Consider the following 27,520-nt stretch of genomic DNA (forward strand, 5'->3'; position numbering starts at 1 on the left):
CTTACTGTGAGGCGACACCGCTACCACAGCACCACCACCGCAGTAGTAAACATCTCCATTCCTAAAGTCTTTTTTAAAAATCTCTTTCTACATTGGAGCATAAGCCATCCCTTACTGTTACTGCAGTATATCACTGAGTCTTTTTGTATGTTAACTCATTCCTGGTTTACTCTCTATATGCCCAGTCATGAGTAAATATGCAAAGATAAATTGGAATATCTTTGAACATCTGGGCTAATTCTGCTACAACAGTTTATGAGTTGCTACTAATATAAGTCCGCTATTTAAATGTTTCACAATTTTATACATTCTGTTCTGTATTCTAGAATTAACAGATGTGCCCAAAACATTGAGCAGAACTTATGCAACAAATGGGAAAAAAGTGCTATAGTCCCATACCAAAAATTTACTACCACCTTTGCACCCTTTTACCAAAAATCTACTACCACCTTTACAGCCCCACACCAAAAATCTGTACTCTTACCTACAGATAAAAAAAAACCTAAAACCAGGTATCAAGTAGTGAAGTGACCTGCAGGACGAATAGCTGTAACACTATAGTATCAGTCCTAGAAGTAGTAGAACGTCATAGGAGGGGCTACTGCATGCAAGGTCCCCTGATTCAGAGCCAGTCACATAGTCTGCATTTCTCTGTTTATACTGGGATATCAAGCAGATAATGTCAAATAAAAGAAGTGTCTCCCTTTCCTCCAAAACTTCAACACTGAACTGTGCTTAGTTGGAACTCTAGATATTATGTAATGTGTTGCTTAGAACATCTGTCTGGCTTATTATATTTATACCATAACCGTATACCATTACCTTATATAACCACATCTGTAATACAATACTTTGAGAATATGGACCTGAGCAAATTGATCAAACCACTACTAATTTTGCCAGTTGACTTTATAAGTTATGAACATTTGAATGACATTCAATAAAGATCTGACGTATGTTCTCTATAACAAATCTGCTCCACTTTACCTAGAGTAGAATTTGGTATGAGGGGATGATTTCTCTCTTTGTAACCTGAGTGATATATTGTGTAACAACTTCTTGAATGTTCTCTGTTGTGGTTTAAGTACCCTTTCTTTCCAATAAGTATATTGAGAAGAGTTCCAAAACATACTTGACACACCACAGCTGAATTAATAAAATAAATTAAAAAAACCTTTATAATCACTGAAGAACTGGTCCATCTTAATGATTGATACGACATTGAAAGAACTTTTGGGTCCTGTGCCTAAATTTTCTTTTCACAACAATGTCTCGTTGAAATGGCAAAATTGCTACAGGCATTTTGTCTCTGACGTAGCCCAATCGGTTCATGAAGACACGTTTGCTTGTAGATCTTGCAGTGCATGCAGCCACATTTGGGTTTGCAGTTCTTACATACACCAACGAATTGTACAGTTTTTTTGAATTTCTTTGCTGATTCTAGGATAATGGATGTTGTCTATTATGCGAAGTGCCAGGCTTGCAAATGTTTTTATGTAGGGAAGACAATTTGCCCTTTTAAAGACAGGATTCTAGAATGCATTAATGATATAGGTTCATAGGTTCATAGGTAGGTACTAGGCTATTGGCCCAAGGGCCTACGTTAGCCTAGCCAGCAAGGCACCATAGCTTATGCCACCCAAGAAAGTTATACGTAAAAGTTGTAGGAAGCACCCTTTGGTGAGGCATGTGAATGACCATGGGCTTGATTGTATTTTTAGTTCTAGAGCTTCTTCACTTAAATTTGAGGGGCGGTGATATAAGGAACAAGATTGTATGTGCTGAACTTAAATGGGTCATGTGTTTGAAAGCTGACAGCTTTCCTGGTTTAAATGAAACTCTGGCAAACCTGTACTAAAGAATTGTGGATTGAGACACTACGTTTACTATTTGTCTAGCTTCATGATTATAGTTTGTTGTGTATGAAAGCATTTCTTCCTGTTATAATAGCAGCAACAGTCTGTGGTTGACCTTTGGGCATTTGTGTTTTCTTATTTCTTCCTGTTATATTTGATAGGCTGCTAGAGCTTAGATCTGTATCTTGATTTGTGTTCATAGATAGTTATTTGATTGGTTAGCTTACTATGAATGAAAGCAACACTTCCTGCTTTAGGTTGATTGGCCGATGTAGCTCAGTTTGAGCTGTTACTTGTGCACATAGCTAATGATTTTGATGGGCTGTGTGGTGCTGATCTGTAGTTTGATTTGTGCATTTTATTGGGTGTTTTGATTGGATGAGAATGATTTTCTTCACCTGATTATTTGTAGCTGATTGGTTGTTTCTGATTTTAAAAGTATGTGTGTTGCGTTTTTGTATTTTTACTGGTCTGAAGAAGCAGTGTCTTGTACCACAAAAGCGCTCATGATATACATTTTATTATTTTTATTAAAGTTGTTATTTTATTATTTCAGCCATGGTGTGTCAAGTATGTTTTTGAACTCTTATACATTTTGTTGTATTTTGGCTTGACCTTTACCTGGATACCGATTTTAGTTTTGACATATATTGATGTAACTTTTCACAACAATATATTATGGCAAACATTTTTTTTTCTGTCTGAGGAATACCTTTCCTAATAGCCAATAAAGGATCTTGACTATAGTCATTTGTTTCATTTTTATGCAAAACCATTGCACCAGTTCAATTATGGGTCAAATCTACTTGTATTATGACTGGTTTATTCAAATCAAAATATTTAATACTGTGCACTTTCTTACTGACTGCCAAAGCAATTCAGTCATCATTTCTTGTTGTTCTCTCAAGTAGCATGCCACATTCTTTTATATTAACTTCCTTAATGGCATAACTATTTCTAACAGATTTGAACAAAGAAACCTTCAACAATTTTTTATCATACTTAAAAATATTCTAACTGCTTGACCTGTAATAGTTGTACATACGTAAGATCTCGGATGTTCTGTTCATTTGGGTTCATTGCAGTGGCCATGCATCTCAGTTCTCTAACTCTGATTTTACGCTCATGTCTTTATTCCAAAAAAGAAAAGTTTGGAATAGTACACTATCTTAAGTACTCAGATCTCACAACATTTCTAAAGAAAGCCTCCAATATCTTTCTATCTTAATAGGCAGATGAGAAAATTGGAAACTGTACTCGGTTTAAAAAAGGATTTGAGTTCCTTATACTGCAACACCTTGACATTTTATATGAAATAATATTTTGTAAGGATTATTGGGAAATGCAGAAGTAGGAGTCATGTGGAGGATATTTAAGGATTAAAGGGATGAAGTTAAATAAGAAGGAAGGGCATGTAGTGAAAAGTGGGAACCACATTGCGAGATGAAAGGCAGCAGTAAGGAGCTGCACTGGTGAGTATTTCAGAGGAAGAGAAGTGAAGCAGGAAAGTGAGGAAGTGTGGAGAAGTTACCACTTAGGACGGTAGGTAGAATGAAGAAGCAGTAAGAAGGATGTGAGATAGAGGACAGAAGTTAGGCAGTGCATTCTTATGAGGGTACAAAAAGTCAGACAGAACGCTGACATGATTGGTGTACCAACTCTCCACTGTAAATGCCTGCCTCATTTGTTTAAGATGAAATACTTAGTCAGTTAATTTTTCATAAGAAAACAAGTCTGGATCCCTGTTGAAATATTTGCTTTCTGAAATCCAACACACTGAAAAAAATATTGAAACTGTAGGAGAAGAGTAATGTTAAACATCATCTTTCTCCATTAAACTTCTTTTTTGCAGAGAGGCAAGACCAAATGAACCCCCAATGTGGGGTGTAAGCCATTCATTCCACCCCAGCTTATATATATATATATATATATATATATATATATATATATATATATATATATATACTTACTCTACCTCAGTGAAAAAGGAATATTCTGAAAATGGCAGTCTCAGACACTCTAGCACTTGTTTTATTTCACATGGTCAGTTAAGTTTAATAAATGTATGTGGTGGACAGTGTTTCTTACTATAGATTACAAAACTATTAATTTGGCAAAACCTGTCTTGTTCTGCACTTACATGTCTCGGTTTTGATTAATAAAACATTTTGGATCACAATTGGATGCTCCTTTGCTTTCTGGTCACATGTTTGGGGCCACTTGCTTCTACTTATTTAGAGGGTGCACCGGGTCATGCCCCTCTGTAAAAATCTGCTGACAGAAAGGGGTCAAGTTTTTACTAGGAAGGAATAAGGGAAGGATCTTGGAAAACTCAGATGAATAATAGTTTGTACAACTCCACTTTAGTCGCCACAAATGAAAGCAAATGGAGGGCACCATGCTTGCAGTGAAGTAGTGCAGAGTTTATTTATTTTATTATTTTTAAGACCATGTTTTACTCCCTGGTTCATTGTATGGCCATCCTCCTTAGTGCCCTATATCCACATTGAGTCTAACAGCTTCTCTGTTACTCCATTGTAGCATGGACCAGTCATGGCTGCAGAGGTCATTCTGGGGGTCCTGGTCATCACCTTCAGCTGGAGTTTTTTTTTTTTTGCTCAGACCTGTTCAGCACTCCACCATCCCAGTCCAGTGCCATGCTAGCACCTGAGGAGCAGGTGTGTAATGAGGTCATGAAGAGTATTACCCATCTCCATAGCAGCTAAGCCATGCCCACTATCATTTTCCCTACTTGGATCACACCCTCTCCTCTCAATACAATGTGCCTAGTTCCTACTAGGGATCATCATAAATAACTCCCCCATAGACACACACCCTTCCAGTGTAAACACATGCAGAGTACTACATTCCAGCCACAACTGCCTTGGAATTAAATATAAGCCAGAGGCATAAAAACGAAGATTGCAGAGGGCCAGCTGAAAGTGCAGCAATACATTCATCCCCTGACGCTCCATCAGTCTCCTTAGCTGCTAATCGAACCTTGTTCAGCTAGGCTGTAGTTGGGGCTTTATACCTCTGCACAACTGGAGTGGCAGGAAGTAGTGCGGGGGGCAGCAGACACCAGGACAGAAAATGGAGAGCTGAAAAAGGGAAAAGGATGTACTGTGGAGGCAAAAGCTTAGAGTGAGCAGAGAGAGAGTGATCCCCCAGAAGGTACATTTGACAGATAATTTGATATCGCTGAATTGTATTTGAGTGAAAAGCAAGTGTGGTACCTTGCACATTGAGAAAACTCAAATTTGTTTAATAAGAGGCAATTTAGTCTAATGCTTTTCTAAGGGAAAGAAACAGAGAGAGAATCTTAAGGAAAAGGAAAGGTGCTTCCTTTAATGAAATTACCAGTCTCCAGAAAAAGATCCAGCATGGGTCCCTGGCCTTACGTTATTATCAGAAGTGATCCAGTTTTTATGATTTTGCTACAAAAGAACTTTATAAGGGAGTTACAGCAGAACTAGTGCTTAATTTCATCCTGTCCAAGTACCTGCTTGGAAAATTAATGGGGCTCTAAGTAAAACCAAAACTGAAAAGCTGAATTTTACATGGTTGAAGGGAGTAACACAGAGAGTTTTACTGAGAGGGATAATGGCAATACTAAAGAAAGAGACTAGCAGGGTACTACATGGATGACTGCTGAATCCTGTGCTTAATTTGTGCAAAACTACTGAATACTTCTAGTGTAATAAAAGGGCTTTGCTATCCTTACTGATAAAAAGATGAGTGCAACAGTGCAGGATAGGAGAAATGCTTAAAGAAGAAGATGTGGAAAGGATGACAAAGAGGGAATAAAGCAGCTGTTGTTTTTCAGTGTAGACACATGCAGAATATTACCTTTAAGCCATAACAGCTTTGGAGGGAAACATCAGCTGAAGACATAGAAATGAAAGCAGCAAAGAGTCAGAAAAGGATCATTTGGAGTATTACAGAATGCTGAGGTGTATCCCAAGAAGGATAGACTACAAATCCAAAGAGATACTGTTCTTAATCTACAGGACCCAATATATGCCATATCATTTGTATCATATGCAGTTCTAAAGACTACGCATATAATGTAACGTTAGGATACTAGATGTAGTCCAAAGGAAGTCTACTAGCAGGAAGCATTAAATGTAGAGGAAATTATATGACTAAACATTAGAAGATTTGAAAATATTCTCAATGGAGACCAGATCAGATAGGCTGGAGCATTATATGATTACACAAGTTCATATCAGGGAGTTCAAAGGGGTTATCACACAGAGGGTGGGAAATGGGACAGTAGCAGGGGATTGTAAGGACAAATGAGTTTCTGGCCCTGTGAAAACATTTCTTCAGTTTGAGGACAGTGGATGAATAGGTTTCAGAACAGGAGTGAACCCATGAAGAGGGAATCTATTGATGCATTCAATATTGCATGAAACAGGTAAAGAAAGGATTAAGTCTAAGAGTGGAAAAGTGGAGAGATCAAGTAATAAATGCAAGCAAAGCAGAAGCTGGATAGCAAGAGTGTCTGTTTCTGATGCAAAGCCTATGCAGCGACAGTGTACTACTAGTGTAGCTCGGTGAATAACAATTATTATTACTTTTCACATAGATAAGTATAGCTGTAAAGAAGATTGCCAAATAATTATTTAGCAGTTTTAAATATAACAATCATAACAACTTACTGTCACTTAATTTACATTCCTTACTAAAAGCACTTTCAACATATCCTTTCTGCATGGCTAAGGGTCATTTGATTGCATCATGTATTGCTTAATGCTTTGCAGGTTTTTAAGCATATTCTGAATGCCTACAGGAACTAGGCAAACAGACTATTCCTTATATAATTATTTCTTTAAGTAGAATTTGCCAACTCTACAACAGTGGATCAGACATGCATTGTGTTTTGTGGGAATTGTGTGGTAAATTTTACTGCTCATGCAGTGAGAAATATAACTTAGCAAGTTTAAAAAAGGTGAAAAATGTATTGCAATTTCACATTGTATAATATACAATTTCCATTACTTTGTGAATGCAGATGAAAATGGGTCTTTGATTAATAAATGCTTGCAGTAATTTATGTTAATACTATCTAACTAATGAATGTTCTTTCCTTTTTTAGACACCCACGCACAACTCAGCCTTTTGCAGAACTTGAAGAAAGCCAACTACAATGTCCCCGTGGTGGTATCAGACTCTGGAAAGCCCCCACTGAGTAACAGCACAGAAATCAAAGTGCAGGTGTGCAGTTGTAAAAAGAACAAAATGGACTGTAGTTCAGCAAGTGCTCTTCATATCAGCGTCACCCTCCTCATCTTCTTTTCAATCTTCAGTTTATTTTGTAAGTATTTCTAAATGAACAAAATCAACTGTTGCTATGCAGTGCCTCCCATTCCAGATAAAGTGAAGGAGTTCCTTGCAAACCACTCTTTCAAGCAGCTTCTTATGGAAACTTGAAATGTGTACAAAATGTTCATCTGTTTAATTGGGTTAACATATTAACTTAGAGTGTTGAGACACAATAATAATTATATTAGATTTTCTACCATGGAAATCTTTCCATCTTTACATTAATGATGATTTAAGATAGTAAGTCATAAGTTAGCATAAATGATGAAAACATTGACTTAATGAAACATTTTGCCAACTGAAAAGAAAATAATGCATTTTTCAACAAAATACAACTTTCCTCAGGGCTATAGAGCTGTTATATTTGTTTAGCGAGCACAGACGTTTTGCCATTACCAAAGCATTTCTTTCACAGACATGCCAGATTTTTTTTCTTAATGGAGCAACTTTCACTGCAAAGGTTTCAGCTTGCTTGGGCTGACTGAATAATTTGTTACACAGTTATCATACAGATATGTACAACTAATGTTAAAATAGTTAATATAAACATTTAAGGCATAAATTAACTGATATAGGCCAGGTTTCAGAAACAGGCTCGGCTGTGAGTGGTAAGGGTGCAGCAAAAAGGACCTGTGAGTGTGAATGTTGATACTGGAGATTCAGAGACACATTAGCCAGCTCATTATTAACTAATAGGCATATCTCAGAATCACTTTGTCATTGCCACAAGTGTTAACAAGCCATTTACTGGTGATACTGCTGTAATCAGCTCTGGTAGCCAATGCATTTTGTTAGCACAGGCAGGCACATCCGTTAATCATTCCAGCACAAACAGTTTAGAGGTATGGGGCCCCACCATCTGCACACACACACATACACTCACAAATTCACAAACTCATTCAAAAACACACACACACCCACAGACAGTCTTCATACAACAAACACACATAGCCCCATCTTACCTTTCCCACTAGTGGATTCCTAACCTTTAGTAAGGTTTATTTTTCTTTTTCTCTGATGTGTATGGGGGTGTTTTAGTCCATTACAGCTGCTAAATGTGTGAACAGATATATTCTTAAAGTAATGCAGAGGGAGCCAACCTCTGATTTCTGAAGAAGGGTTTACAATGTTTCAAAAGCAGAAAACAAAATTTGCGCTAACACAGCCATGTAACACCATATCATTTTAGTCTGTGGTGCATATTTTTGGCATGAAAACACATGTTAAATTATATATACTATATAAACGTATGTTATAGATGTGCATATGTATGTGTGCCTATTGTGAGTTCAGTGTGCTTATCTTTTGCTGTGCATGGATGAACATGGTCTTTTGCAGCATTTATATCAATTAAATGATATGTCATCCATAATCGATGTCACAGGCAAACCAACAAAAAGCCAGTACTGCTCTCTGTATACAAATAAAGTGGAAATATTTTCAAAGGCAAATCCACAGCAAAATGTTGATAATTTGCAAATCAGATGCAGGAAATTGTGAATGCTCAAAATGCAAACAGATGTTGAAAATATCAGTGAAGTTAATATTCCTGTGTACCAACAAAAGGTACGCAGTTATGTCTTTATAATTAAATCTTGCAGTTTTCATTCAAATAATCATTAGATCTGTAGATAGTGGTATTATAATATATTAAAGGGCAAACAGAATGAAATATAAGATAAAACATCAGATGGCGAGAATGGAACAAGGGTAGCAAGCCAGGGGAAGGATGTGAGGGTGTTAATTATACTTGGACTGGTGTTCTAGAAGCAGAATTAGAGAATAGTAGTGGGCAGCCAAAAACTCTGGGTATATCCTTAGATGAACCAAAGAATAAAACAAGGCAGTAATGGAAAAGTGAAAAAAGAAAACACAATACACCGCCAAGACAATGCACAGATAATCGCTTTAAATGAAATAAAAGACAAAATAATTAGCAAGCAGTTTTATTCTTTAATAATCACAACAAGAACTTCCTCAGACCAACCCAAACTAAAATATAAGCCAGATTGAAAGAATTACGTATGCATCACATGCTCAAGAAGAAACAATCAAAAGGACTAAAAAATCAATGAATCAATCAAATCATTTTAAAAGCATTTTTTATGTATTGTAGTTTTATTTCTTTTAAAAATGATTTGATTGACTGATTTGCTAGTCTTTTTAATTGGTTCTTCATGTTGATATGCTGTCTTGGTGGTGTTTTGTGGTATATCATTAGATGGGTGGACTCCAGAAATGATGCTCCCAGTGTTGGGTAGCTGTTAAAAAACATCTTTAGTGCAGCATACAGACCCAAAGGTCATGCAGTTACAGCAATATAAGGTGAATGAAAGGGTTTCGGAGGAAGGTGACAAGAGTCAAGGATCAAAAACAGAATAGACAAGTCTTGCCTACAAAGCAATCTCAGACCCTGCCTTGATGGGACTGCTGTATATCTGCAAGTCAAGCTCCACCCTAGTAACCTGTATGTGCAACCTCAACCTGGTTTGTGACATCAATAGGACTTGTTGGTGGGACAGATTTGTGTCCCAGAGACTCCCCCTTCTGTAGAATAGACTCCCTCTCTACGTCAAACAGAGTACCTCATTATCCCTTTTTAAGAGAACCTGGTTGACTGGATAGGAAACAAAAAATACACCCCTGGAATTCCACCTCTGTCCCTGCTTGACAGGGGCTTTGGGTGCTGACTTGTCTAAACATAGGCTAAACTCTTGGCTAGGCTTATAAGGGCATCAGGGCCAATATCCTAGTAACTTCCTATGATCATATGACATTAACAGAGACTAAAAGAGGTAGTGTTTTTACTAGAGAAGAGATGGTAAGGAGTATGATATTCATGCACAATTTCATGTCACAGTGCAAAATCAGGTGACCTGAACAGAATGGAAATAGGAGAGAAGATAAGTCACAGGCAGTATACTGTAGGGATATACTACTGTCTAGATCTCTGAAAGTACTTCTACATGAAAAGGATTTTAAACACATTGAAATGGATTATTAATGGGTGATGGAAAAGAAACCCAAGAAGACATTCAAAAAGTCGGAGAGCACCTAGCGAAAGGTTGAGGTGGATGATAGGGATGGAGGAAGAATGCGTGATTCAGATAAAGAGTAGATTGTATGGGACTGATGCATCAAGGAAGTATAAGTCATATGACAGCTCCTTCAAACTTTAGCCAATGGGTATGCAGTAAATTGAGGACTGCTAGAAAAGAAGAGTATTGTGGGAAAGGGGAATGTGTGTTAGAGAAAATAAAGGAAGAAAACATGCGTGTAGAGGGGAAGGGAAGGAATGAGATGGTCAGGGAATGGTACTGGCAGACAGGCAGCTGGAAAAGAGTATAATGGGAAGCCAAATTAGTATTACACAAGGAAGAAAAAGGTGTGAACAAGTAAACAGCAGTGAAGTAATCAACAGCCAAAGAAGCTCTGAGCATAGATGTCTGGGAAATACATTACAAGTGTGAAAATTGTAAATAAAGAAGGTACAACAGCAATAGAAAGGACCATAAGGGGGTTGGTCAATTGGTGTGGCATTGTACCAGAAAGTTTGAATGGATGGGGGGGGGACATAATGCAGCATGACAGCAGTGTAAAATGTTAGCATGACCCTCATCAATATCAGAAAATCAGAAGGAATATATTAAGTGGAGAGGGCACTTGTAGTGGAAAATGAATGTCAATGTGTTGCGGATGACACATAGAAGTTAAAAAGAGAGCAGCACATATAACACAAGAAGTAAAAGTGGACACTGTAAAGTTTTAAAGTAGAGATTAAGGAAGTGAATCCAGACGTTTTTGTATAAGGAAGAATATAGGGATAACTGGATTAGTCACTTTGGAAGGTCAGAAGGATAAAAAGGCCCTTGAATAGCAAACAATTATGAATGTATACAATGAATTCTTATTCACAAAAGAAGCAGATTACACAGTATAAGTCTCAGAACTGAAGGAAAAGAAAAGTAAGGATACAAATGGATGGGGCACATAACTGATCTCCAAAGCATAGATCCTTTAAGTAGAGTTCACAAAACCAAACTGGGGGCACCATAGGGAAGCATGCGGCCAACTGTGTTTTAGGGCATGGTTAAAGAAGATTTGCACTCCCTCTGGTTTGAATCATATGTCTAAGGATGTTCTGTAGAGTCCCAGGAATATTTAACTGGCTGTTAAACAGACCTGCCTCCAGAGTCCTGTGATATTTGTATTGCCTATGAATGTAGTAGGAGCATAGCTGAAGGCATGGACGAGGACATCACTTTCCTAACTATTTTAATATGCATGCACAGTAGATGAAAAGGCGTCATATTCATTTATTTATTTATTTTTATTTTATTTGCAGTTGTTTAACCAGGATAGTCCATTGGGCCTAAAATACCCTTTTTCAATGGAGTCCTGGGGAGAAAAGCTCCACATACAAATCATACAAAGATTCTATTCTACATACAGATTATACAATGGTTATGTTACACACATAGTTTACATGAGGATTAAAGAAAAAACATTGTAGAATTACAATTATAAGTTAGTCAAAAAGGAAAACAAAAATTTTTTATTTTTTTTTGCTAAAAGTTGCAGGGAACAAACAAGGAGTTGTATGCTAGAAGCAAGCATGAAGTTGCTAGCTGGGATTTCAGGAAAGGAAAGAGGAAAGGTGTTGGGAGAAGAGAGTAGGCTAGGAGGTATGTACACAGGAGCATTCCCAGGAGGATGTTAAATGAGAGTGTAGTGACTTTTTAAAGGATGTCAGGTTAGCAATAGTACGAATGAAGGGGGGAAGGGTGTTCCATAGGCGCGCTAGTGAGAAGGACAGGAGGTTTTGTCCTGGAGGGTGTAGTGGTCTATAACCTTCTATGAGGTTTTGATTATTAGATCTTAGGAGTCTTTGAGTTTTATGCATTTTGAAGGTAGTTGAGAGAGAGGGACAGAGGGAAGGCTGGAAAATGAGTTTATGTGCATAGGTGAGCTGAGTGTAGGAGAGGTAGTTGGGAAGCTCTAGCCAGTTGAGTTTATGGAGAGGTACACAGTGATGGGTGGATGATTTGTTACTGGTGGCGAATCTGGCTATTTTATTGTAACAAGAGGACAGTTTGGTTTTCAGAGAAGATTGTAGGTTTGGAAGAAGAGGGGCACCATAGAGAAGGGAGGGAAGGAGAAATGTGGTAGAGAGAGTAATTTTGGTAGTTGAGGTAAGGAAGCGATTGTGACGGTAGAGCATGCCCAGTTTTAGGTGAGTTTTTTTAATATTTAATAGTAGGTGGGAGTTGAATTTGAGTTTGTCATCAATTTGGACCCCTAGTAGTTTAGCTTCAGATACCAGCTCAAGAGGTATGTTATTTTGGCTGATGATGGAGAATAGAGATTTATCATAGTGATTTGTTTTGGAGGGGGTAAATATCATAAGTTTAGTTTTAGCAGCATTGAGTGCAAGATGGTTGTCTTTCATCCATTGTTCTGTGGTGGTGAAGGCATATTGAGTAGGTTTTAGAAGAGTTGGGATGGATGGGTAGCACAGATGATTGTGGAGTCATCAGTATATTGAATAATGTTTGCAAGGGGGACAGAGTGGTAAAAGTCATTAATGAAGATGTTGAAGAGAACCTTGTGGAACACCTGTAGGGGTGTTGAGGAAGGAGGAGGTGGTAAAATAAATAAAATAAAATAAGTAAAATTTACTATAGCAGTAGATACAGTAATAGATCACTGTTGTGTTTATGAATCGGGTACACAAAGGTAGAAACATTTTGGCAAATTATTTCCATGTCAAAAGTATATTTTTTTCCATTTGTTGTTCTTAGAAATAAAATCAAAAGTATTAAACTTTCATGCAGTCATAACAGACAATATAGCTTCTGCTTAAACTAGGAAGGGATAGTACTCTTATCCAGTAAGTGGGCTTGGATTATTTTGATTGTCTTGTAAAATGTGGGACCATCTGAGGAAGAGTTTTATAAAAGAATGTGGAAGGAGCAGGTAGTCAGTGTAGAAATTTTAATGAACATAAAAATACTTTTTCTAAGAATCACTTAAAGATCATTTTTATAACAGAACCTGCAGGTAATCACTATTCACATTTTAGTGTACATAAAAATACTTGTCCTAAAGAAAAGCTTGGAAACAGTAGGGATAACCTGTGAGAATTATGAGTAGAAAACTAAAAATGTTCTACTGTTTAGTGCTGTGCAGCTATTACATGGTATGTAAAACACACTGAACAGAAGCTAGGCGTGTACATCGTGCTTTTATCATAGTATTGATGTTGGTGTTAATCAGTACTCAAGGCATGTTTTTGCATAAAGATGGGGACTCTTTTTACGTAATTTGTATAACCGATTTGCTGTTATGACATTTTCATTCTTTCTTTTGTTAAACATATTGTGCTGTTCTTCCCAGTACTGACAGGCGACTTTTATCATGCACTCAGGCTGCCATCAGCTTCAACAAATTGGAGCTCAGTTTAATGCCTCATGTGAAGGAAAGAACAAGTTGTCTCTAAAGTAAATCAAGTAACATTATTTCCTGGAGACTGTTAATTACCAGAAAGCCTGATAACTGCTTCATATGTGCCAGCATAAAATTTGTGCTTATATTTTACTCCTGATGAGAGAAGAAGCAGGGGGCATTAATTCCTGACTGTCTGTGATTGGGCAGTGAGTGCCTGTGTTGGTGTGGGACCTTCCTGAGTGGTCTGGATGCTATTCAATGCATCTTCCAGGAAAAGGCTACAACATGCCTACAGTCCCCTTAACAGAAAATTCAACCCTGGTTTGGCACCTGTGTCTCTAATGGACAAAATCATTTTGTAAATGAGTCATCTACCAGGCTCCTGTTGTAAATGTTTAATCTTCCAAGCCCCAGATTACACTTATCAAGGGTACCAGAACTTGTCAGAGAGTTCATAGGTTCATAGGTAGGTACTAGGCTATTGGCCCTAGGGCCTATACAAGCCTAGCCAAAAAGGTACCCTGGCTTTTGCCACCCAAGAAAATTATTTTCCTGTGCCCCTGTCAAGCAGAACCACAGAAGTGATCCCTGGGGTGAATTTCCTGTTACCCATACAATCATCAAGATTTTTCTTGAAGAGTGCTAATGAGGGGCTCTGTTTGACATACGATAGGTAGTCTGTTCCAGACTATGGGAAGTCTCTGGGACAGGAATCTATCCCTCCGGCATGCTCTGTTTATTGTGGTGACAAGGTGTAGGTCCCTAGAGCGTGTAGCTCGGAGGGATTGGGATTTCTTTAAGTGAAGCATGTCCAACAGCTCTAGGTTTGACATAGCTTTGTATGTTAGGCAGAGATCGCCTCTGAGTAGGCGATATGTGACGGAGTAAAGCTGGAGTTGTTTGAGTCGGTCTGTGTAGGACATCTGTTTGAGGCCAGTAATCCTTTTTGTGAGGTATTTCTGCGGACTTTCCAGTTGTTGTAGATGTCTTGTGAGGTACATACCAAAAGGGGCGTTGTACTCTATAATGGGTCTAATGAGTGATGAGTAGAGGGGAACAATGACCTCTTTTTTTCTGGATGAGAAACCTCCAGGATGCATGGCTACATTTAAAAAAGCCCTTGTGGTCATTAGCCTAGTACACATCTATGAGCTTATGAACCCTTCAGTTCTGCATATCATTTCAAATGATAAATGCTTCCTTCATTTCTTTATGGTCATTACTAGTACTTTTTAAGTTTGTGGTGTGGTGAGTCAGGGATGACCAATGTTTTTATTGACTCTTGCAGTGTCCTCTTGATCATGAAAGCTAGTTAGTGACAGGTGACATTTATTTTAAAATAATATCATAAAGAAGAAGCATGCCACAAGACTGAAGAGCACTGTATCTTTTCAGTCTTGCATAAAATGGAAGCAGATCTTCTAGATTTCAAAGCCTAATTATCTGTTCCCCTATAGTGGCACTGTGATCTGACCTTGCAGTCATGATACGTGTTGGCAAGCTGAATATGTCCTAACTCATTACTTAGTTTTGCTGGAGACCAGCATCTTTGAAATATATCTGGCCTATGTTTTAAATATATGCTTTAGATAAAATATTCATTTTTTTTCTTTTTTTTTTTTTTTTTTACAAAAAGGTATTAAACATAAAATATTTGTTTTTTTATTTTATTTTATTCCTTTACAAAAGGGTATTACAATTAAAGTATATTTCAAGGGCAGTTGACAGAACACTGCTTGTTACTTTTGTAATGAAACTAACATGTTAGGTTCTCCTATAAAACAATAAACAAATACGGATCATAAAGAGTAAGCAGTCAGTATTAATGTCCCAACTACACAATGACCAGAATCTAGGACAGCATCAAAGTGAGATGAATGAAAGGGAAAAAAGCTCGATGGATGCAGAGAAAGCCTGTTGTAAAAGAATTCATAGCCACTACCTTTCATCTTTCACACCTGATTCCAATTCAGAGCACACGTGAGAGATAAAAGGTCTTCCCTCAACAAAAGCTGTTCTGGGCAACAGAGAAAATGAGTTCTGCCAACTGTAATCACTTCCCTGACAAAAAAGTGCAGAGGCAGTGAGGATAGTAGAAGTTGTGACAGAAGTCAGAGTTCAGTGACAGCTAAAACTGATAACTCAGTAAATGAGAAGTCAAGGATGGACAGTGATGAGATGCGACCAGGGTTTGTTTCCAGTGGACAGCATTTCTCTAGTGTTTATTTCTAATTCATAAAGAGAAACAACTTTCAACACAGTAAAAAACACTTCTGCAATTATTGCATGTTGACCATTCAGCACTTCCTATCCCTCATAAACACTGTGACCAGTTGGCATGCCTTACCTAATAATAAGAAACTTTCATTGTCAAATAAATGAAGTATAAACAAACAGCAGTAAATATCAAATATGAGATTTTTCTGTCTATCCATCTGTCTGTCTGTCTGTTCACACCTCACAATATGAGCACATTTTTTAAGCATATTTAAAGATAGGCAGCTTGAAAGCAAATTACTAGAAAAAGGACTATAAACAGGGAATGCATAGTATTTGTGGTTTCTTTGTATGATTCTGTTGATCACAGATGCTGTCAGTATGATGGGATCCCTAGAATATATGAAAAAAAGTCAATAAACTCTGAAACAGTAAACTCTTTTACAAGTTAAATACATGCTAGTAAACTTCACAAAAGTGCGAAAAATTGAATGTTCTTCAGTATTAAGTCAAGCAATGGAAAATTATGACTCCTACTGGTAGAATCAAGTCACCATAATTTACTTGGGATCTACATCAAAAAAACTGTTTAACATTTTTTTCATTATTCAATGCATACTATTCTTATTCTGTTTCATTTTGCAAACGTCCTCTGAAGTATATCAGTGGGCACAAAATCCTGGAAGCTGCAAAGCTAATGTGAGAATAAGACTATCCATTCTGTAAATTTTCAGCAATTCAGAGCATAATATCTACCAACGTAATCATTTTTTGTAAGTGCACTGAGTAAGTACATTGCTTTTTTAAAGGTCTTATCTCGGAGATTACAAAAAAATGTACATTTAATAAGGAAATGGCAGTGGACCATAATCTTAGACAATAACTTTGTAGAATGTGTAACAGTCAAGTGCAGTGTTTAGAAAGGTAGGAAAACCTGCTTATACTGTGGACATTTTCGTCGGTAGATTTTAAGTTGTTGGCTGTCTGAAGGCAGATGATTTAAAGCAATTTAAACAGATGCAGATTACTTCAAACATGCTACAAATTATTAAAGCAATAGATTCAAAGATGAAGTGTCTAGTAGTTTAGGAAAGTGAAGGGGAACTTCGATGGGGTAATGATCACTTTTTTCCAAGCAAGTGACCTCTGAGTACCAAATAACTAAAAAAATTAAAAACAAAAAGTGTATTTCAAAGCCTTTTATATCACTCATCTCATAGCCGGCCTTAGGCATAGGCCAACTAGGCAGCCGCCTAGGGTGCCAGTCTAGCAGGGGTGCTTTTCCAGTATTTATTTGGTGTAGGTAGACCAGGATGGGGGCACCAGGTAATGTGGTGGTGGGGGGGCGCCATGGAGCCCTTTTGCCTAGGGCACCAGTTGACCTAGAGCCACTCCTGATTCATCTATGACTGTGTTTTTGACAAACACAATTAGACAAAATGAAGAAAGAAAATATGTGGTGTGAAAGACAGAACCCCCTTATACAAGAAGTGCAGAGAAGACCATCACCCCCCACACACACACACACACACACACACACACATTTTGTAATGGATTGCCAACTCTAAATCTCCTCATCTTCAAGAAAAAGTCCCTGATGCTGACATTTTGCAAAACTATTAGGGAACAAGCCTATCTTTGTAAACTATGATTTAACAAATATGGTCTTAGTGAGCAGTATGATTCCCTAGAAAAAAAACTAGCTTAGGTTATGAACAAAAACGATGATTAATCTGTAATCTATATTGGAATTTATTTTTGTTCCTAATATGGAAGTAGCTACTAATGTAAGTACTACTTGCATGTAATTTCCAGAGTTTTTAAGGATGTGCTCTCTGGGGTTAAACACACACTCCCTCATATACTGGGCTGTGGCTTCACACACCTTAATCTATTTTGATTATGGTTGTTGCAAATTATGATGAAAGGAGATTTTCCCTTTGTAGTTTCATTGGACAAGAAACTAGCTTTTGATCAGTGCTTAGGATTATCAGCAACCTAAGGTAAGGAAACCTATAACAAACATTCATGCAATGGTTAGAAATCTCCTTTTTAAGACAGCATGATGTAACTTCCTTCTAAAGAATGGAATGAACTAACCTCCAGTCTCTTTCCCTACCTGTAATTTATACCTCCACATCCACAGACTGTTTTAATTTCTGTAGTACATACAGACCTGCATCTTCTCTTAGTTTTGCTTCTACCCCTTCACTTGATTCCCAGCCAGTAAATAATTGCATATGTTATGTTTTCTTGTATGTAGTTCATATTATCACATTTTGAATTTTATTTTAATACTGTATTTGAATTTTCAATTGTAAACTCCTTCTTGCACTGTGTAATATACTTTTGTTGTGTAGTCACTTATACATTATATTGCATACATCTTTACTTCTCTATTCAATACCAAAATGTCAGAGTCTGAAAGCAGTTAAAGAAGATGAGTTCTATCCTGAGTCAACAAATTAAATTAAATTAAATTAAATTAAAAACATATAAACAAACAACTAAATAAACAGCAACCACAAGTGACACATACCATAAAAAACTATTTAATAATAGAAGAATACAATGATACAAATAGTACAGCAACACTTTCATTTGGAAATGGACTTCAACAGACTGTAAATAAAATTATATCTCTGCAGCTTGTTTCATACAAGTCCCAAGTTACATGATATACACTGTCACATGATCAAAAAGTCTTTGTGAGACACCTCTCTGTTTATTTTAAGTAAATCACAAAGTACACTGTTTTACGTAGGTAGAACTGCAGATAGGATACAACATTTTGGCATGTTGTGTTATCAGGGAAAACAGATGCTTGCCTTCAAAAATGTTTAGTATTAAATATGTTCTCAAATGTATGTAAAGGGGACATCTTGGGGTCCCATTCTAAAAGACTTGCTCTAAATGTAAGCAACCACTTACACAGACAGCAGGCTAGGAGCAGGTCTTTGGGAATCTGGTACCCAGTTTAAGCCTGTTTGTAGATATGGCCTTACAGAGAAGTAAGTCACACCGAGAGCAGGTCTTTCAGAATCAGGGCAGATTTACACTGAGACCAACATTTTTGGAATCTGGCCCTAGTTGTTTCTTGTGCATTGTCTTCCTTATGCAAATAAGAGTTTTAGGACAAGCCCCTCGCATTACTTTGCTTTTCCAACATTTCCCTTTTCAATCTCATTTTGTTCTTGCCTTTTTTTATGAATGCAATGATCAAAGATCCTTTTTCTAAAATATACACGAAGTCATGTTGTTATGTCTCAGATGTCTGATATAAAGTCTGTAGGACCTTTTGTTCCTCTTTATATATTTACTATAATTTTCCTCAAGTAACGAATATATGATTTATTTAAATATATATTTTTCTTACGGTACCTATCCGAGTAACCCAAACCATATGTATTAGACACCCAGTCAATATAATTATGGAATCCATACATTCTCACCCTTTCTTTCCTCCACTTATTTTTTTCCCTCCCTGACTTTCCCAAAAGTGAGTTATGAACTTCCTTGCATAACCTGATATATTGTGCTATTATCTAGGTAATTATAAGAGCCAGTTCATGACTTACATTCAATTCATTCTTTCACTGTATTTCAGGAAACAGCATAGGTATCCTTAAATATTTCCTTAGGATGTTACAGTTTAATCATGGCCTTATACATGGCCCGCACTGTATCTCTATACCATAAGTAATTATTGAACAAATATATGCTCTGGTGGATTTATTCTATAGTTTTAAAGTTATCCTGATAGTCTCTTATGCAGTCTGTACTAGGCACAACATGGGTTTTTTTTTTCCTGTTTTAATCTTTAAAAACCTGTAGGAGACATATGTTTAAATGTTTTGTTCACTTGATTTGATAGCTTTTGTGCAGTTGCAGGTAGGCAGTTTAGTTTTATACTATTAAAAAAAAAAGAGAGAGAGAAATCCGTGGTATCCCTTGAAGTGTCAGAAATACCCACTATGGAACCTAATCATTAGCAGACCGGAGTTCCGCTGTGGCGATCCCTAACCGGGAAAAGCAGAAAGATACAACAACAACAACCTGTTTCATGTCTCAGAAGAATTGATAGCTTGTTATATTTCTGTAGGTATAAGTACCAACAAGTTGTAATTTATAGTCGATTACTAACAATACTGTCAAGGCAATGGCTGTCAAGCTGTACCTGTATTCATTATAAATACACTCAGGCTTACACAATGCATAAATCTTTCACTTAGGTCAGAAGAGTGAAAGAACATTGAATAGAGGGTGAAATGATCTTGCCCTTGCCAATAACAATATAGATTTGTTGTTTACAGCATCCCGGTGAGATACCTGTCCAAACAACAATACACAAAAGAGACATTTTGAATATGGTTTACATTTTCTGTGGAAATTATTTTAACTGGATGTTTATTTAACATCCTTCTGCTATGTTGTCCTAATTTACAATTAAATCTTCTCTTTCCCCCAAGACTAAAGAGCCAGTCTCTCAATATATAGACTAGGTGTTTTGTATGAGTATTTTCATTATGTTAGGAGAAATGCAGTCCCAAACCATTGAATAGAATTATGGTATATGCTTGCATAACATGAATTTTCTGATAATTGTTCCATATTTTAAATGCAAAATAAAATGAAAGGTCAAAACCAGAAAAGCAAGAAGACTGACATATACCATCTCATAAACAATACATGAAGCTTTGTAACAGCCGACACGATAAAGCCAAGGATTTTATTAAGGAATTATGTGATTAAAAATCACCCTATTAAAGTTCACAATATTATAATGCCAAATCCTAAATTCCAATTGAAGTTGTACCCTACAAACTCCATTGTTCTTGAGGGAAGCCCTGTATTACATGCATAGCCGGCCTTAGGCATAGGCCAACTAGGCAGCCGCCTAGGGCGCCGCTCTAGTAGGGGCACTTTTCCAGTATTTATTTGGTGCAGGTAGACCAGGATGGGGGCACTGGGTGGTGAGGTAGGGTCACCGTGGAGCCCATTTGCCTAGGGCACCAGTTGACCTAAGGCCGCTCCTGATTACATGACAGTTTATGTTAAGAGCTATCCCTGATTGCTGCACTCTATGAATAAAATGCTTCACTGCCGTCACTCTTATGATGGTGCATACTTAAACAATTAGAAATGTTTGTACCTCAGTTTCACTAGCACACACTCCAAGACAGATTCAGACTCTTCAGCTACAATTTGGAAGTACATAAACAAGTAGATTCAACTTTTAAATACTTTATTTTCATATCCCTTAACCTCCATCTCACCACACACACAGATGCAAATTTATAGGTGTGGGTTCACACTTGTATTGTAGTGTCAGTTTTTATGCCAATCCAAAAATATTGTTGTTTATCCTTTAAAACCTTATCAGCATTTAAAATTTCATAAATATTGGTAAAATAAATTTCTTACAAAGAATCAGATATTTACAGTTTGAAAAATGTTTAAAAAATATGTATCCTGCATACATTGATTGTATATACCTCCTTCTGGTCATTTGTATTCTATGTAGAAACATAAGGCTGACTGCAAATAATATAGTTTGGCATGCTGTGTTATCAGGGAAAGCAGCTGCTTGCCTTCAAAAATGTTTAGTATTAAATATGTTCTCAAATGTATGTAAAGGGGACATCTTGGGGTCCCATTCTAAAAGACTTGCTCAAAATGTAAGCAACCACTTACACAGACAGCAGGCTAGGAGCAGGTCTTTGGGAATCTGGCACCCAGTTTAAGCCTGTTTATAGATATGGCCTTACAGAGAAGTAAGTCACACTGAGAGCAGGTCTTTCAGAATCAGGGCAGATTTACACTGAGACCAACTGTTTTTGGAATCTGGCCCTAGTTGTTTCTTGTACATTGTCTTCCTCATGCAAATAAGAGTTTTAGGACAAGCCCCTCGCATTACTTTGCTTTTCCAACATTACCCTTTTCAATCTCATTTTGTTCTTGCCTTTTTTTATGAATGTAATGATCAAAGATCCTTTTTCAAAAATATACACAAAGTCATGTTGTTATGTCTCAGATGTCTGATATAAAGTCTGTAGGACCTTTTGTTCCTCTTTATATATTTACTATCATTTTCCTCAAGTAATGAATATATGAATTTAAATATATATTTTTCTTACGGTACCTATCCGAGTAACCCGACCATATGTATTAGACACCCAGTCAATATAATTATGGAATCCATACATTCTCACCCTTTCTTTCCTCCACTTACTTTTACCCTCCCTGACTTTCCCAAAAGTGAGTTATGATCTTCCTTGCATAACCTGATATATTGTGCTATTATCTAGGTAATTATAAGAGCCAGTTCATGACTTACATTCAATTCATTCTTTCACTGTATTTCAGAAAACAGCATAGGTATCCTTAAATATTTCCTTAGGATGTTACAGTTTCATCACGGCCTTATACATGGCCCTCACTGTATCTCTATACCATAAGTAATTATTGAACAAATATTTGCTCTGGTGGATTTAATCTATAGTTTTAAAGTTATCCTGATAGTCTCTTACGCAGTCTGTACTAGGCACAACATGTTTTTTTTTTCCTGTTTTAATCTTTAAAAACCTGTAGGACACATATGTTTAAATGTTTTGTTCACTTGATTTGCTAGCTTTTGTGCAGTTGCAGGTAGGCAGTTTAGCTTTATACTATTAAAAAAAAAGAAAGAGAGAAATCCGTGTTATCCCTCGAAGTCTCAGAAATACCCAGTATGGAACCTATTCTGGGTCCAAAACAAACCAAGAAGAAACTTCACAGTGTGGAGAGTGTGATGTTCACTTCCTGAATTATGTTATGCACTTAGTTCACTTAATAAAAATCGAACTGTAAAATATAGCTGTAAAATACGTGCTTCAAAATAATCAAGCAGAAAATAGTAGGTAGTGCACACCTGAGTTAAAAATGGAATATCCTGCTTTGTATTAGTGAAGTACTTTGCAGGATGCACAGTAGCAAGTCCCTCCCAAACCACACCTTTCTCCTGAGATTTCCTGACTTTCTCCTGAGATTTCCTGACCGTGTGGTTAAACTTTTTTTTGCAAATGCATGCATCATGTAATGAAACACACTTCCAAAAGTTTCATCTTACTGGATGTTTGAGAGGTGTGATATCATCGATAATAGCAGCGCAATTAAAGTAAGCATGTACTGCCTGCCACCTCACTCATCTGCTTTCTCTGACCCCCCCAATGGTTCCCTTTTGCACTTTGAAAACGTTAACACTTATATTTCTTGAAAAGTGGGGGTGGGATGGAAGTCCTCAGCAGTCTTTAGTGTTACAGTAGTGAAAATGAAAACAGTAATGTGTGTATATAAATGTGTTTTCTAATATACAGTCAACATATATTTTAAGAAAAATGGTTAGTTTCCTATATGCAGATTTTCATTTCATTACTACTGCTTGCAAGATTCTGGTGCCATTTGAATTTCCGTCATACAATTTTTGTTTTGAACATTACTTGTTGTGTACTTTGCTTGTGTTATCCTATACTTAACCCCAAATGCCTACCCATCTGTTTGTACTGGTCCTTATTTTAATATATACTTTTGTGCTTTCACTCTCGGTATCAATTGCAACCACAGCTCTCAACCAGATGTGTGATAATGACAGAAATAATTGGGAGCACTTGAATATATAAGAACTATTATTTTGGGATTTTGACAGAGTAAACAAATGTGAATTAATATACAAATAAGTATGCTGGCTGTCCATAAACATTAAAATAAGCATGTACTGCCTTCCACTTCACTCAACTGCTCTCTCTGATCCCCCCAAAAAGTTATCTTTTAGACTTTGAAAGCATTATCTATTATATTTCTTGAAAAGTGGGGGTGGGATGGAAGTCCTCAGCAGTCTTTAGTTTTACTAGTATAAGGGTTGACACGTGTTGCATATTTTGTCTTGCGCTGGTTTGCTTTTACCTTAGTCAGATATTTGCTTGTCTACATTGCTTACTTCTGGCATACTCCTATATTGAGAGTGTCATGCAGTATTTTTAAAAAAAATGTCTTAACTGCTGCAATCAATAATGTCAGAGATGCTGTAAAACATGAATAGGTTACCCATTTTGAGGTAGACAAGTACTGAGAAACACTGCATCAAATTTTCAGTTAATGGGCAGATGAACTGCAAGGAGGGGTGAATATTTGTGGTATGCAGGCATATTTTAAATAGGTCACATATTGTAAAAATCTGTTCACGTTAGCAAGAAATTCTCTTAGAGATGTAAACAATGAAAGTAGGGCTGTGCTGCCAGTGACCGAGTGGAATTTTTGCTTTCATTAGTGTAGTACCTCACGCAAACAGGACCCCTTCTGATTACACACTATAATACGTACTGTAAGATTTCTTTGCCTTGTAGTTTATGAAGACAGGATTTTTCGCTGTTAATTAAGCACAGTGACAGTGACCTTCCTGGGACACGTTAGTAAAAGGGATGTTTCAGGGGAAAAAATGTAACCATGCTTAATTAACAGTGAAAATCATGTCTTCATAAACTGTAATGTTAAATCCTGCAGTAGGTAATGCAGTCTGTAATCATGTCGTGTCCAGTTTGCGATGTTGCTGTGAAAACAACTCTTTTGCAATTACCATTGCAAGTACTACAAACTTATTACAGTGTTTCTCAAAAAAGGTTCAACTGCAACAATATGCAAGAGGTGTGACCAAAATATGCCTGATGTCACACGGAAATCTGCATACCTGTCAGTCATCAGCCATTTCCATGCCCATTTCTCCTGTCAGTCATTACGAGCATGCCCACTTCTGCACAGTACTGGATGTGAGGTACTTCACTTATACAAAGCCAAATATCCTTTATTGAAACACACAAACAAGCGATCCTAGTTGAGTATAATGAAAAGCATCAAAAACATTCCTTATTTATATATAATCAGGTTGTTTGGAACAAGGGAGTGGTTACAGACGCTGGTTCTGTTTAGGGCTTCCACCTTTCGTTGTGGCTAAAAGTGGTCAAAGGCCAGACCCCTAGCATCACCCATAACCCCACCCATTCCCACCTCTCTCTTGTCTATGTTCTGCCCATTTAGTGATGTCATCATGACTTCAGCTGACAGAAGCGTCTTCTTTTTCCATTCCTGATGCCTGCTTTCTTTCTGTAAAAAAGCATAGCAATTTATCCAATTTAACAAACTCCAATAGTCTTTTTCCTTTTTTGAAACAGAATACCAGAGTTTATACAGTGTTTTCCAGATTCCCCATAGAATTGCTTTGATTTCTGGGTAGTCCAGAAAAAAATGGCTAGGTAGCACCCCTAGTTCTGTTAAGAGCAATAAAAGCATTAAAATAATTGCTTTAGCCAAGTTCCCCTTCCCTCTTAACACCATAGTGTAAACAGAAACTGTGCTATCTAAAACTGAAACTGAAAACTAGAGACAAATTACAGTCTAAGATCAGTTTATTAACACTTTGTACAGGCTAACCAACTAAAACAAAACTGTATTAATTAAGAAACTAACTAACTAAAAAATGACTGACTGACTGACTAACAAAAAGATTTGCCACTAGACATCTACCAGAATCTAAGTTAATAAATATGCAACTTTTAGCAAAGATCGCTTTCGTATCATATAAATACTTCATCAGGTTTGTGTATCTAAAACAAATCATAATATGAATGAACATGTGTAAAGCATACTAGATCTCAGAAAACTCCCCCCACTGTTCAAAAGATAGTTAAAAGACTGATATGGGATTAATTAATGTTGACATTATTTTCTAATATTGTTTTTAAAAACAAATATCGAGCACTGTTTACTTCTTTTAGCACTAGTTTACAATGTTATAAAGGACATACTTTAAGTGGCTCATATATACATTATTCATTTTTGATGGCTCCACATTAAATGCTACTTTACATTTTAAACTGAACCCTTTTGTTACCCTTTTTCTATTAGACAGTGAAAGTATTTTTCTTTTTCTCTTTTAAAGGTTGTAATTGCTCTTGAGTGCACTCTTACACATTCAAACTAAGTGTTTTCTTAGTTAGATGCCACAGTTTAACAGATCCCCATGGCCTTAGTGCTTTATTTTTAACATTTATCACTGTATTTTCATCTTAGCAATTATTTTTATGTTTTTCATCCTACTTAGGTTTTCAGTTGTATATCTATACACGAGAGGATCTCCGGTTCGATCCTTGGCTGGGGTGCCTTCTGTGCGCAGTCTGCATGTCCTCCCTGTGGTCGCGTGGGTTTCCTCTGGGTGCTCCGTTTTCCTCCCACATCCCAAAGACATGCTGCAGGTGGATTGAACACTCTAAATTGGCCCTAGGTGTGAGTGTGTGCCTTCTGTGGAAGGTTGGGCACCGGGCTAGCAACTAGACACCGTAAAACTTCACTGCCAATCATGAGCGGACAAGGTGATCCGCTGTGGCGACCCCTAACCGGGAAAAGCTGAAAGAAGAAGAAGAAGAGTGTAATTTGTCTCTAGCTTTTCAGTTTTAGGTAGCACCATGGTGTTAATTGGGAAGGGAGACTTAGCTAAAGGAATGATTTTAATGCTTTTATTGCTCTTAATAGAACTGCCCTCTGTAACCACTCCACTGCTCCAAACAGCCTGATTATATATAAATAAGGAATGTTTTTGATGATTTTCATAATACTCAACTAGAATTACTTGTTTGTGTGTTTCAATAAAGGACATTCCATTTTTAACTCAGCTGTGGACTACCGAGTATTTTCTATTTAATTATTATTATTTTGTAGAACATATTTTACAATTTGATTTTTATTATGTAAACTAAGTGCATAACATAATTCAGGAAGTGAATATCACATTCTCCACACTGCAAAGTTTCTTCTTGGTTTAGTTTTATACTATCTAGTTTTGGGATTCTGGCTATCTAGTGTTGAAGAGATAAAGTAGATCTGCTCAGTGTATATGCAAATCACTGCAGAAACCAAGAATTAAATCTGTGTGAGATGTGTCAATATAGGAATTCCATTCTCTTCTATCAGTTAGCAGTAAGGCACACACATAAAACTGCTGCTCCATTCTGTTGTCATTCAGAACATATTCAGTCATACAAACCATAGTCATCTTATGTGATAATGTAATTGCAGATTAACATCATGTAATAAATTATTTTTTTCCATCAGGGAGAAAAGCTGCATAGATTATTGAGAGTATATTCTCAACCTTTACTGCAGGCTGCAGAAGGCGGACCTGTGCATGTAGATGATGGAAAGCACAGCAGTGCCGGGGGTTATGATGGTTGTGTTGGGCCTTAAAGTAACTGCACCATTTTTTTTACTTGTTATATGTTCCACACTCTCTCTCTCTTCCTGTGTTGGTGGCACTGAATGATAATACTCTGAATTCTTAGTCAACTGTTGCTCATCCACCACATATAATATATGTCTACATTGCCTTCCTTCACTTACATTATCAGTCCCTGCTATTTTAACATGCCAATCTAACATGAGTCAACAGTGGCTGAGTCCACTGCACCAGTTTACTAATGCATGCTAATGGCTACCTCACACCTTATCTTACAAAAAAATCTTTTAAGTAACACTATTACTGCATAAGGCACTTAAGACACACACCTTTTTTTGGGAGTACAATTCAGAAACATGACGTTGTACTCCTGGAAACTACTGTGAGAAATGAGATTGAGAGACGCATTAAG

General features: G+C 36.9%; 1 protein-coding gene across 1 annotated transcript in view; it reads left to right on the top strand.

Moving 5' to 3' along the window:
- The window catches only part of CDH13 (cadherin 13), a 3,439,935-nt gene that overhangs the window by 3,212,077 nt on the left and 200,338 nt on the right, over positions 1 to 27,520 (top strand). The window contains exon 13 of the mRNA XM_044088622.1: positions 6,958 to 7,176. Within this exon, the coding sequence (XP_043944557.1) occupies positions 6,958 to 7,176 (219 nt within the window). The remainder of the gene's footprint in view (positions 1 to 6,957; positions 7,177 to 27,520) is intronic.

Source organism: Protopterus annectens, chromosome 11.part0, assembly GCF_019279795.1.
Source record: "Protopterus annectens isolate FY-2018-M chromosome 11.part0, PAN1.0, whole genome shotgun sequence".
Classification (NCBI taxonomy): Eukaryota; Metazoa; Chordata; order Ceratodontiformes; family Protopteridae; genus Protopterus; species Protopterus annectens.